Below are 13,332 nucleotides of genomic sequence, written 5' to 3'. Positions count from 1 at the left end.
GGTTTGGAAGGCAAAGCATCCTGGAGAGTGTATGCACAGATGCTACTGAGCATTGGTAGTGGAGGGAGTGGATGTCTGTGGATGTGATATCAATCAAGCATCCTGAATTATGCCTTGTATATGGTCGACAGTCTTTAGGGAGTCAGGAAGTGAGTTAAATGGTGAAAGTTCCTCGCGTCTGATGTGCTGTTGTAGTCATAGAATTTTTATGGCTGGTCCAGTTCAGTTTCTGATTAATGGTAAGCCCCCAGGATGTCGATAGTGGGGGATTCAGTGATGGTAATGCCATTGAATGTCAAGAGATGAAGGTTAGATTTTATCTTGTTGGAGATGTTTGCTTGGCAATTCTGTGGCATGAATGATACTTGCTATTTGTCAGCCAAACTCTGGATATTGGTTAAGGCTTGTTGCATTTGGACATGGACTGCGTCAGTACCTGAGGGATCATGAATGGTGCTGAACATTGTGCAATCATCAGCGAACATCCCTACTTCTGACCTCATGATGGAGAGGAAGTGACGCAGCTAAAGATGGTAGGGATTAGGACACTACCCTGAGGAAGTCCTGCAGAGATGTCCTAGAGCTGAGATGACTGACCTCCAACAACCACGACCGTCTTTCTATGTTCCAAGTATGGCTCGAGCCCACAGGGAGTTTTCTGCCCAATTCCCATCGACATCAATTTTTTTGGGCTTCTTGATGCCTCGCTTTGTCAAATGTGACCTTGATATCAAGTCTTTGCCCATGTTTGAACTAAGGCTGTAATGAGGTCAGGAGCTGAGTGGCCCTGGCAGAACCCAAACTGGGCATCATTGAGCTGGTTATTGCTGAGCAGGTGCCGCTTGATAGCACTATCAACGATACCTTCCACCACTTTACTGATGATCGAGAGCAGACAGCTAGCGCAATAATTGGCCAGGTAGGATTTGTACTGCTTTTCTTGGGCAATTTTCCACATTGTCGGGTAGATACCAGTGCTGTAACTGTACTGGAATGGCTTGGCTAGGGGAGCGGCAAGTTCTGGAGCACATACCTGGCATGTTGTCAGTGCCCATAGCCTTTGCACTATCCAGTGCCTCCCACCTTTTTTTGATGTCAGGTGGAGTGAATTGAACTGCCTGGCATCTGGGATCTATAGAACATAGAACATAGAACATTACAGCACAATACAGGCCCTTCATCCCTCAATGTTGTGCCGACCTGTCATACCGATCTCAAGCCCATCTAACCTACACTATTCCATGTACGTCCATATGCTTGTCCAATGACGACTTAAATGTACCTAAGGTTGGCAAATCTACAACCGTTGCAGGCAAAGCATTCCATTCCCTTACTATTCTCTGAGTAAAGACTGCTCTGTAGAGGCAGAGGAGATGGATCATCGGCTTGACAATTCAGGCCGAAGATTGTTGTAAATCCTTCAGCCTTATATTTTGCACTGTAGTGCTGAGTCCCTTGTCATTGGGGATGGGGATCCTTATGGGGCCTCCTCCTCCAGTGAGTTGTTTATCTGTCCTCCGCCATACATGACTGGATGTGGAAGGACTGCAGAGCTTGATTGGTGTGGGATTGCTTAGATATATCACTTGACCCCTCATTTTTAGGTGTGCCTGGTACTGCTCTTGGCATGCCCTCCTGCACTCTTAAATTATAATAAACATCACACAGATAACAAATTAAAACTTTATAAAGACTATGTGGCAAGCATGTGTGGCACTACACTCAAGAACATTCAGGTATATACACGCTGAAACATATAAATTTAGCATTATGGAAATACAGATTAACATTAATACTTATACCAATACAATGAACCAATTATATACTTTGGAGCCTTGATGGTGGAGACTTGCTTGCTGAGCCAGTAGGTTTGGTTGCAAACACTTCATCACCCTGCGAGTTAACATCATCAGTACACATCCGGTGAATCGTCAGTGTTCTGTCCCACTTGTTATTTATATGCCTCGGTTTGCTGGGGTGGTTGGCATCACTTCTAATTCTGTTTCTCAGTGGTTCAGGTCCAGTTCAATGTGTTTGTTGATGTTGGAATGCCAGGCCTCCAGGAATTCCCTGGCTTGCCTCTGTTTGGCTTGTGCTATTATGGATGTGTTGTCCCAGTCAAATTTGTGTCCTTGTTTGTCAGTGTGTGTTGAGACCAGTGAGAACTGGTCATGTCTCTTGGTGGCTCATTGGTGTTCGTGTATTCTTATTGTCAGTTTTCTTCCAATTTGGCCAATGTAATGGTTTTCACAGTCCTTGAATGGTATTTTGTATATTATGTTGTTTTATTGGTTGTGGGTATGGGGTCCTTTACATTCGTCAGTAGCTGTCGCAGGTTGGTTATTGGATTGTGGGCTACCCTGATGTCTAGGGTCTGAGTAGTTTTGTGGTCATCTCTGATATATCTCTGATGTAAGTCGGGTGACTAGTGTGTCTGGCCATGTTGTGCCTTCTTGTTATGGTCTATCGTCGAGGTAACACCAATGAGCCACCAGGAGACATGACCAATTCTCACTGGTCTCAACACACACGGACAAAGGAGGACTTGAATTTGACTGGGACAACACATCCATAATAGCACAAGCCAAACAGAGGCATGCCAGGGAGTTCCTGGAGCCTGGCATTCTAACCGGAACTCCATCAACAAACACATTGAACTGGACCTGATATACAAACCACTGAGAAACAGAACCAGAAGTGATGCCAAACACCCCAGCAAACTGAGGCACATGAATATCAAGTGGGACAGAACACCAACGCTTCACCAGAGGTGCTCTGACAATGTTACCCAGCAGGGTGACGAAACGTTTACGACCAAACACACTGGCTCAGCGAGCAAGTCTACAACCTCATCCACAACCTGAGCTACAAATCTTCTCCAAAAACTTTAAACATTGGAGCCTTCATGTGATCGTTCGGTTTTGTGAATAGAGCACTAAGATGTCAACAGTCTCATTCAGGACCAGGCTGTGTTGTAGTGATGCTGGCTAGATGTAGCAAATATGAGCTAGACTAATGAACAGGTGAGGGAAATAAAATCTGATCCGAGGATTTCAAGTCCACAGGCAATAAATTGGGGATGTAGTTAAAACTGATATTTCACTGATTGTAGGAACTGCCGATGCTGGAGAATCTGAGATAACAAGGTGTAGAGCTGTATGAACACAGCAGGCCGAGCAGCATCAGAGGAGCAGGAAAGCTGATGATTCGGGTCTGGACCCTTCTTCAGAAAAAAATATTTTCTGAAGAAGTGTCCAGACCCAAAACATCAGCTTTCCTGCTCCTCTGATGCTGCTTGGCTTGCTGTGTTCATCCAGCTCTACACGTTGTTATCTATATTTCACTGGCTACTTAATCAGATCACTGTGACAAAGCAGTTTTCTGAATTCAAGATGGAACAATGTCCAATGCAATGTGAAGATATCCCAGATTAAATGGTAGACCGGTTTTGAACTCAGTATGGAACCGGGTCATTAGTTTAGGTATTTTCGAGTCTCAGTAGATTTTTATTGAGCTAGTGCCTTTTGTAACTCCCTAATTATTAAAGCCCACAACTCTTATCTGAGCTATTTCAATGGTCAATACATTTAAAAGAAAATTCTTGGCCCTTCCCTCACTGATTGTATCTATGTGATGATGACAAATTAAGAGGCTGGAACTTATTTTCATTCCATTTTCTTTCTCCCCAAATCTCCACATTGATTCCTTCATGCAACTCCATAAATTATACTGTACTGCACTACGCCCAAGGACAGACAGCTATACAAATGTACAAACATTGCCAAGGCTCACCAGCATCATAACTCTTCAGCCTAAATGATCAGGATGGTATTAATAAATTTGTAAATGCCATTGATTTTAATTAGGGTGAAGCCATGATTGATTTATCCATGTTTCAACAAGATTAATCCTCACCAGAGTAGCAGAAATATATCCTATGCCACGAATGTTTCTTCTTGTGCTGTGAAACAGGCCACACACCATCCTATCACAATGGTGTCTGACCCCAGCAAATTCTCACTCACGACAATACTTCTTGTCAAAATGAAAACAGGCAACTCTAAGGAATGACCTTATAGAGGTTTATAAAATCATGAGGAGCATGGATAGTTTGAATAGTCAAGGTCTTTTCCCCAGGGTAGGGGAGTCCAAAACTAGAGGACATAGGTTTAAGGTGAGAGGGGAAAGATTTAAAAGGGACCTAAGGGGCAACATTTTCACACAGAGGGTGGTGCGTGTATGGCATGAGCTGCCAGAGGAAGTGGTGGAGGCTGGTACAATTACAACATTTAAAAGGTATCTGGATAGGTATACGAATAGAAAGGGTTTAGAGGGATACGGGCCAAATGTTGGCAAATGAGATAAGATTAAGTTAGGATATCTGGTCGGCATGGATGAGTTGGACTGAAGGGTCTGTTACCATGCTGTACAACTCTATGACTCTAAGTGCTGAGAAGCAATAACAGTAATTAACTGACTTAAAAAAAATTAAAGGCTGAGCCCAAAATTCTGTGTTATTTTGGAGTCTCAGCCTTGGACCTATGTTTCACGTAACGTCTGTCTGTTTGACCTTATGATCTAGGACTGGGTTATCCACATGAGAGGTTGAGTAGCTGAACTTTGAGGTTTGTCTTGGAGCCAATGTGTTTGGGGGCTGAGTGGCGAGAAGCAATACCTCACAACAAGGCAGTGGAAATGTGGAATTCTACTTCAGAGAGAAGCTGACGTCAAGGGTCAACAAAGGAAAGCTGAGGCCGGGGGTCAACAAAGTATTAAAACCAAGATTACTGGCTTTTTGATAGGCAAGAGCACTTAGAGTGGTGGAAACAAGGTGAGTTTAATGTGATGACAGTTTGTTGGGTCAGTTCCATGCAGTATTGTGCTTTCAGCGTGAGGTCTTGTACCTCAAAATGTACGTGTTCTGTACTTGCAGTAATGGTCTATCTTATTAAGGTGTTGCTAGCTACCATTTGTTGCCCATCCATAATTGATTTCTCTGCCATTTCAGAGAGCATTTAAGAGATAAGCACATTGCTGTACTTGCAGATTGACTTGTAGGCCTAACCAGATAATGTCAGGTTTATATTGCCCAAGGGGTAGTGAATCACATGAGTTTTGCAACAATGGATGATAACTTCATGCTCCTCAATACTGAGACTAGCTTCAACTTTGATATCTTTGTTGATCAATTGTGTGTAAACTCCACCAAGTTTGCAGTGGTAAGGTTTGAACCCAGAGCCTGTTCATCCAGTAACATTACCATTACACTGTCATCTCTCCTTAAGTCCAAGCTTGTAGAGTCATAGACTAAACCCATCGAATCTGTTCCACCAAAATTCATTGTATATTATTTGCAGCTGTCACTTACACTTCTAGGGAAAAATTTCCATTTTGAAATGACGGAAATGCAATAACTAATGACATCCGATAGCAAACTGTTTTTTAGCAGCTAAGCGTGATTAAAGAACAAATTGCTCTGCTCAGGAGAGATTCAGCCTGGAGCCGTGCCCATGCTCTTACATAACTGTATCTGTACAATGTTGTTTCAGTGGAAGGTACAACAAATGTGGATTTAAACAATTCTTTTCAACCTCTTTCTTTCTCCCACAGACCATGTACATGTTCTATGCTCTGGCAATTGTCTGCGATGACTACTTTGTCCCTTCATTAGACAAAATCTGTGAGGTAGGTGCTGCCTATTATCCCTGCTGATTTTCAGACAGTAGGCATTGTGCAGTCTGTTTATAATTATTGTCAGACAGGGTGTAATATTTTCACTGTGTATTGAATTGGTAATTGATAATTACAGATAATAGCTAAGTACAAAATAATGGCTTTGTTTTCTGACTATTTAATCCTTTTCATGAAGTGCAAACTGAAATCCACAGCCGTGAGCAAAGGTGATCTCAACGGCAATGCCTTGACTAATATTTTAGGACCTCAGAACGTATACTTGTAGTGTAAGGGGAGCAATAATGAATGAAATCACGAAGACATAGAACATAGAAAAGTACAGCACAGTACAGGCCCTTCGGCCCACGGTGTTGTGCTGTGGATTAACCCTAATCCAAAAATAAAATAACCTAACCTACATTCCCCTCAATTCACTGCTATCCATGTGCATGTCCAGCAGTCGCTTAAATGTCACTAATGACTCCGCTTCCACGACTACCACTGGCAAACTATTCCATGCGCTCACAACTCTCTGGGTGAAGAATGTCCCCCTGATGTCTCCTCTATACCTTCCTCCTAACACCTTAAAACTATAACCCCTCGTGGCAGTCAATCCTGCCCTAGGGAAAAGTCTCTGGCTATCGACTCTATCCATGCCCCTCATTACCTTGTACACCGCGATCAGGTCACCTCTCTTCCTCCTTCTCTCCAGAGAGAAAAGTCCAAGCTCAGTCAACTTCTCCTTGTAAGACAAGCCCTCCAGTCCAGGCAGCATCCTGGTAAACCTCCTTTGCACCTTCTCCAAAGCCTCCACATCTTTCCTATAATAGGACGACTAGAACTGGACACAATATTCCAAGTGTGGTCTCACCAGGGTTTTGTAGAGCTGCAGCAAAACCTCACGGCTCTTAAACTCGATCCCCCTGTTAATGAAAGCCAAAACACCATATGCTTTCTCAACAACCTTATCCACTTGGGTGGCAAACTTGAGGGAGCTATGCACTTGAACACCAAGATCCTGCTGTTCCTTCACACTGCCGAGAATCCTGCCTTTAATTCTATATTCAGCATTTAAGTTCGACCTTCCTAAACACATCACTTCGTATTTACCCAGTTTGAACTCCATCTGCCATTTTTCAGCCCAGCTCTGCATACTGCCAATGTCTCGCCGAAGCCTGCAATAGCCCTCGATAATATCTTGAACATCACTACCCATATCTCCAGGCCTCAAGTAAAATTCATGTTATCTGAGCAGCTCAGATTCCAATTCAACCCTAATGCACTACAATCACATCATAGATCTTCAACATATCTGATGTTCAGCACCATTTGTGAAACCTCAGTTACTGAAGCAGTCGTAGAGTCATACAGCATAGAAAGAGACCTTTTGGTCCAACTAGTCCATGCTGACCATGTTCCAAACTAAACTAGTCACTCTTGCCTGAGTTTGGCCCATACCCCTCCAAACATTCTTATTCATGTACTTATCAAATTTCTTTTAAACACTGTAACTGTGCCTGCATCCACCACTCCCTCTGGCAGTTCATTCCACACATGGACCACTCCGTGCTAAAAAGTTGTCCCTCATGCGCTTTTTAAAACTTTCTCCTCTCACCTTAAAACTATGCCCCCTCAACACCCAAGGGAAAACACCCTTGCTATTCACCTTAATAATGTCCCTCATGATTTTATAAGCCTCTCTTAGGTCACCCTTCAAACTCCTATACCCCAGTAAAAAATGTCCCAGCCCATCCTTATAACTCAAGCTTTCCATTCTCAACAACATCCTGGTAAATCTTTTCTGAACCCTGTCCAGTGTCCAAATGCAGCAAAGCTGGGACAATATCCAGGCTTGGGCTGAAGAGCAACAAGCAACATTCGCGCCACACAAATGCCTACCAATGACCATCTCCAATAGGTGACAATCTAACCATTGCCCCTTGACATGCAATGGCATTACCATCACTGAATATCACACTGTTAACATTCTAGGAGTTACCATTGACCAGAAACTGATTTGAATTAGCCACATAAATACAGTGGCTACAAGAGCAGATCAGGTGCTAGGAATACTGCAATGAGTTACTCACCTCCTGACTCCCCAAAGCTTTTACATCATCTATAAGGTACAAGTTCTTTAAAGTGTTAGGAGGAAGGTATAGAGGAGACGTCAGAGGGAGGTTCTTCACCCAGAGAGTTGTGAGCGCATGGAATAGTTTGCCAGTGGTAGTCGTGGAAGCAGAGTCAATAGTGACATTTAAGCGACTACTGGACATGCACATGGACAGCAGTGAATTGATGGGAATGTAGGTTAGGTTATTTTATTTTTGGATTAGGATTATTCCACGGCACAACATTGTGGGCCAAAGGGCCTGTACTGTGCTGTACTTTTCTATGTTCTATGTTCTAAGTCAGGATTGGGATGGAATATTCCCCACTTGCCTGGATGGGTGCAGCTCCGACAACACTCAAGAAGCTTGAAACCTTCCAGGACAAAGCAGCCCACTTGATTGATACCACATCCATGAACATCCATTCCTTTTACCACTAACAGAGTGTGAACAACATACAGAAAGAACACATTTTGTATAAATCTATTAAAAGCAGGGGAAAAGTATGCAGAAAATTTTAATTATAAAGCATACAAAATAAATTCCAATTTAAAACTTTTCCACAGCACTGACCATTTACCACTGATTTTGGTGTGACAGGCTGGATGCTATATTTAACATTGAAACTCCTGCCACAGCACCACCTAATAGTGTCACAGCCAGTCAGAACTGCAAGTGTGAATGTTAAGCTGTCCCATCTACTGTCATAAATTTTATACAGAATTATTTATATAAAATTGAGACAGAAATCTGTCACCATATTTCGGCTGCTCCAAAATTAATATAGACATTTTCTTTCTATAAAACAATACACAGAAACCAAATCAGAAAGTGGAAAGCAAAGAGATTCTCAGTATATGCAGCCAGACAGCAATTGATCTTTGAATTAATGAAATTCCAACAGTGTTTTCAACATCAGTTGGATGGTGTTGCCTGAAAGAAACATCACCTACATGTCAGCAGGAAAGTCAAACATTTTAATTTCAATGACATAATGTTCTGACCTTTATTACGAATCACATCAGCTCCGCCATCCTGTGCAGTGCCCCCAGACTGATTGGTTGTCTGCCATCCCCCACTGCAATTAACAGGAACGTCCTTCTGACTCTTCCCGATTTCTTTACTGTTAATTATGGCCCTGAAATGATGCTGTGTAATTCTTCAAAACAGCCTGTAATAAATCTTACTGTATCAGGCTTGCTGTAGTGTTTCAGTGCAATCTCAAAGCAGACTCAAGACACAAAACCTCATCTTCTGCTGAAGAACCTGACAGCCTTCAGTTCTCAACATTGAGTTCAACAATTTCAGAAAATGAATGCTCCATTTCTTGTCTATAACCTAGCCTCACGCCCCAGACCCTGTCATGAATATGTTGTCTTCAGTATGGCCAACCTGTGCTCAACTCCTCGTAGTCCTCATTATCACCCCTTTATCCTTCCCTGGCTGACTATCAACAATCCCTTTGTTTGCCTAACCGTTCTCTGGGCTCCATCTCCATTTACACGCTCACTTATTTTACCCCCTGCAACCCTTGTCATCATCTTAAATACCACCTTTTCCTTGCTGTTTTAATTGTTGAAGAAAGATTGACAAGACTGGAACATTATCTCTGTTTTCCTCTCCACGATGCTGCCAGACCTGTTGAGTTCCTCCATCAACATCTGTTTCTCTCTATTTCAGATCTCTAGCCTCTGCAGTTCTTTGTTCCATATGATTGACATAAATGGGTTAATGCCTCCTCTGGAACAGCAGAGAGAAGATTTATCAGGGTGATGCTGTGCATTCTGATGTAATCCAGCAGCATTTAGGCACGCACAGAACTCATTGGGATGTAAAGACAATCAGCAGCACAACGTGAAAAATGTGACTGCATCCATTTTGTGCATCACTTTTTACAGAAAAGCAACCAAAGCCTCTTGTCCCCACGTCCACAGATATATGTCACTTTTATTTTCCACTAGCCCTCCAATGGGCCGCGAAATCCTTACTCAGCCCAACAGAGGGACAATATTTCACAGCCAGGCAACTTTTGTTCAACAGCGTCTTAGACTTATGCAGCATGGAAACAGACTCTTTGGCCCAGCTCGTCTGTACTGACTGGGTTTCCCAATCTGAACGAGTTCCATTTGCCTGCATTTGGCCTGTATCCCTCTAAACCTTTCCTTTCCATGTTCCTGCCCAAATGTCTTTTAAATGTTATAATTGTACCCACCTCCATCACTTCCTCTGCCAGCTCTCTCCCTATATGCACCAGTCGTTGTGTGAAAAAGTTGTCCCTCAGGTCCCTTTTAAATCTTTCCCCTCTCACTTAAAACCTATACCCTCTAGTTTTTACTCCCCTACCCCAAGGGAAAGACCCTAACTATTCACTTCATGATTTGATAAGCTTCCAAAAGGTCTACCTCTCAGCCTACGATGTTCCAGCCTATCCAGTCTTTCGTTATAACTCAAACCTTCCAGTCTTGGTAACATGCTTGACAGTATTTTTAATTACTTTAATAACATCCTTTCCGTAGTAGGGTGACCAGATGTGTATGCAGTACTCCAAATGTCTGGTACAGCTGCGACATGACTTCCCAATTCCTGTACCCAGTGCTAACGACAGACACCAGTATTGAGTAATATTTTAAGAGAACTCTGTTGGAGTATTCAGTGGTGAAAAAGAACACAGACTTGAACTCAAAACAGAACCATGAGCGAGTTAAGGAGATAAATGACAGCCAGTCAGATTGTGGTATTCCTGCCACATCCTGTCAGTCCAGGTGGTCTCAGTTTGGGGTAAGGAAGTTGGCAAATCCTAACTGTAGCTCTAACTTACTGTTCAGAGCGTCCAGCAACAGAGGACATCATCTCAGAATAAGGGCTCACACACTTAACACTGAGATGTGGAGGGACTTCTTCTCTCGGAAGGTTGTGAACCTGTGGAATTTCGCACCGCAGCGGGCAGTCATCGAGTCATGGAGCTGTGCAGCAAGGAAACAGACCCGTCAGTCCAACCCATCCATGCTGGCCAGAAAACGTAAAATAACCTAGTCCCTTTTGCCAGCATTTGGCCCATATATCTCTCTAAACCTGTGCTATTCGTATACCTACCCAGAAGCCAAATAAATGTTGGAATTGTACCACCCTCCACTACTTCCACATGAGGCTGGGTTGTTAAGTGCTGAGTGCCGAGGCTGAGACAGACAGATGTTTAATCAGTAAGGAATCCAAGGGTTATGGGCAAAAGGCAGGAAAGTGATATAAGGTGGCACAGTGGCTCAGTGGTTAGCACTGCTGCCTCACAGTACCAGGACCTGGATTCGATTCCACCCCAAGACAACTGTCTATGTGGAGTTTGCGCACTCTCCCCATTCTGAGTGGATTTCCTCCAGGTGCTCTGGTTTCCTCCCACCGTCCAAAGATGCACAGGTTAGGTGGATTGGCCATGAAAAAAAAAATGCCGTGAAGTGTCCAAGGTTGTGAAAGCTAGGTGGGTTAGACAAGGTTAAAAATGCAGGAGTGGGGTGCTCTTCGGAGGTTCGGTGCAGGCTCGATGAGCCAAATGGCCTGTTTCTGCAATGTAGGGGTCCTAAGATTATCAGACCAGCTGTAATCTCATTGATTGGTGAAGCACGTCGAATGGCCCACTTCTGACTCTACATCTTATGATTCTAACAATTCAGCATGTGCCAGGGATCCCCAGTCTGCATTCCTGTACCCACAGCAGCACGTGCATATTAAAACTATTTCAAAATTACACTTCTAAAATTATGTCTAAAAAAATCAAAAATCTGGAGTTGGCACCTCACAAAAGGGTGAAAAATGACAAAGGTGACAAGTAGAGGACACAGCAAAGTGAATGCAGACTGTGGGCATAAACACGAATCTCCAGAACAGATTTTTTGGAAAGGTAAGGTCTGAAACAAAGCAGACCCGGAATGAGAGAACCATGCAACTTGATGGATGAGGACCAAATCAGTTGGAAAGATAAGGGATCTAGTTAATTAGATGTGAAACAGTGTTTTCCAACCGTGACAGCCAGCATCAGTGACCACCCATCAGGGGAATAGCGTATTACTTGGCTAATTTAATTACATTAATGTGGGCCATTGTACTTCCAAAGCATTAGAAGATGAAGAGTCGCCTGAATTCCATGAAGACTTTATGATTGGCGTTTGTAATCCCGTGCATAATAAGATTACGTCCTTTTGCCAGAATTGATACTGAGAAAATTAATATTTGTGGTAGGGCCTGGAGTTCGCCATGGAAGCAGTGAGCAGGGATCACATAAAATTGCATATATATCAATGAAACAGGACTGTGCTGGTGTTTATGTTCCACATACAATTCCTCCTTGACTACCCAAGTCAATGCTGTTGATGTATCCTTGTTTTCGGTCTACTTTCACAGAAATGGCCAATTACTCAAGGTCAATTTTTTTTACATTGCCAGTACTGCTTTCTGTAAACCACTGTTTAGTGTCTCAATGGTTAGATGTGTGTTTGTACTTACTCCCCTTCATTTCAAATGATAGTTCAGCTGCTGATGCCACTGAGCTAAGCAGTGTTTAAAAACAAAACGAGAAATAAATAGAGAGAAAGCCCAACTGTAAATTCTGAGACAGCAAGAACTGCTGATGCTGGAGTCAGATTTAACCCAGTGTGGAGCTGGAGGAACACAGCAGGCCAGGCAGCATCAGAGGAGCAGCAAGGCTGACGTTTCGGGTCAGTACCCTTCTTCAGAAATCTTATTCTCCCAACCCGAGCTCTTATTCTCCAGCTCCTCTGGTGCTGCCTGGCCTGCTGAGCTCCTCCAGCTCCACACTGTGCTATCTCTATTTAGCAAAATAAGACTCATTTGTTGAATGGGTGACATCTAGTGTCAGGAAGCAGAAAATGCTACATTTCTTGACATAAAGCCTGCACCACCGAGTCGCGAACCATTTTAACTCCCCCTCCCATTCCTCAGACGACATGTCCATCATGGGCCTCCTGCAGTGCCACAATGATGCCACCCGAAGGTTGCAAGAACAGCAACTCATATTCCGCTTGGGAACCCTGCAGCCCAATGGTATCAATGTGGACTTCACAAGCTTCAAAATCTCCCCTTCCCCCACTGCATCCCAAAACCAGCCCAGCTCGACCCCTCCCCCCACTGCATCCCAAAACCAGCCCAGCCTGTCTCCGCTTCCCTAGCCTGTTCTTCCTCTCACCCATCCCTTCCTTCCACCTCAAGCCATACTATCTACCACCTCACCCTGCCTCCTTGACCTGTTTGTCTTCCCTGGACCGACCTATCCCCTCCCTACCTCCTCACCTATACTCTCCTCTCTACCTATCTTCTTTTCTCTCCATCTTCGGTCCACATCCCCCTCTCTCCCTATTTATTCCAGTTCCCTCTCCCCATCCCCTTCTCTGATGAAGGGTCTAGGCCCGAAACGTCAGCTTTTGTGCTCCTGAGATGCGGCTTGGCCTGCTGTGTTCATCCAGCTCCACACTTTGTTATCTTGGATTCTCCACCATCTGCAGTTCCCATTATCACTTGACATAAAGCGTTCCATGTTGTC

General features: G+C 43.6%; 1 protein-coding gene across 2 annotated transcripts in view; it reads left to right on the top strand.

The window, feature by feature from the left end:
- The window catches only part of slc24a3 (solute carrier family 24 member 3), a 344,615-nt gene that overhangs the window by 226,042 nt on the left and 105,241 nt on the right, over positions 1-13,332 (top strand). The window contains exon 4 of one of the 2 annotated variants that reach the window (XM_048536075.2): positions 5,611-5,685. The exons of the other annotated variant lie outside the window; for it this stretch is intronic. Coding sequence (XP_048392032.1) covers positions 5,611-5,685 — 75 coding nt within the window. The remainder of the gene's footprint in view (positions 1-5,610; positions 5,686-13,332) is intronic. 2 annotated transcript variants of the gene reach the window in all.

The sequence above is a fragment of the Stegostoma tigrinum genome, chromosome 9 (genome assembly GCF_030684315.1).
Source record: "Stegostoma tigrinum isolate sSteTig4 chromosome 9, sSteTig4.hap1, whole genome shotgun sequence".
Taxonomy (NCBI): domain Eukaryota; kingdom Metazoa; phylum Chordata; class Chondrichthyes; order Orectolobiformes; family Stegostomatidae; genus Stegostoma; species Stegostoma tigrinum.
This window is presented reverse-complemented; position numbering and strand designations above follow the sequence as displayed.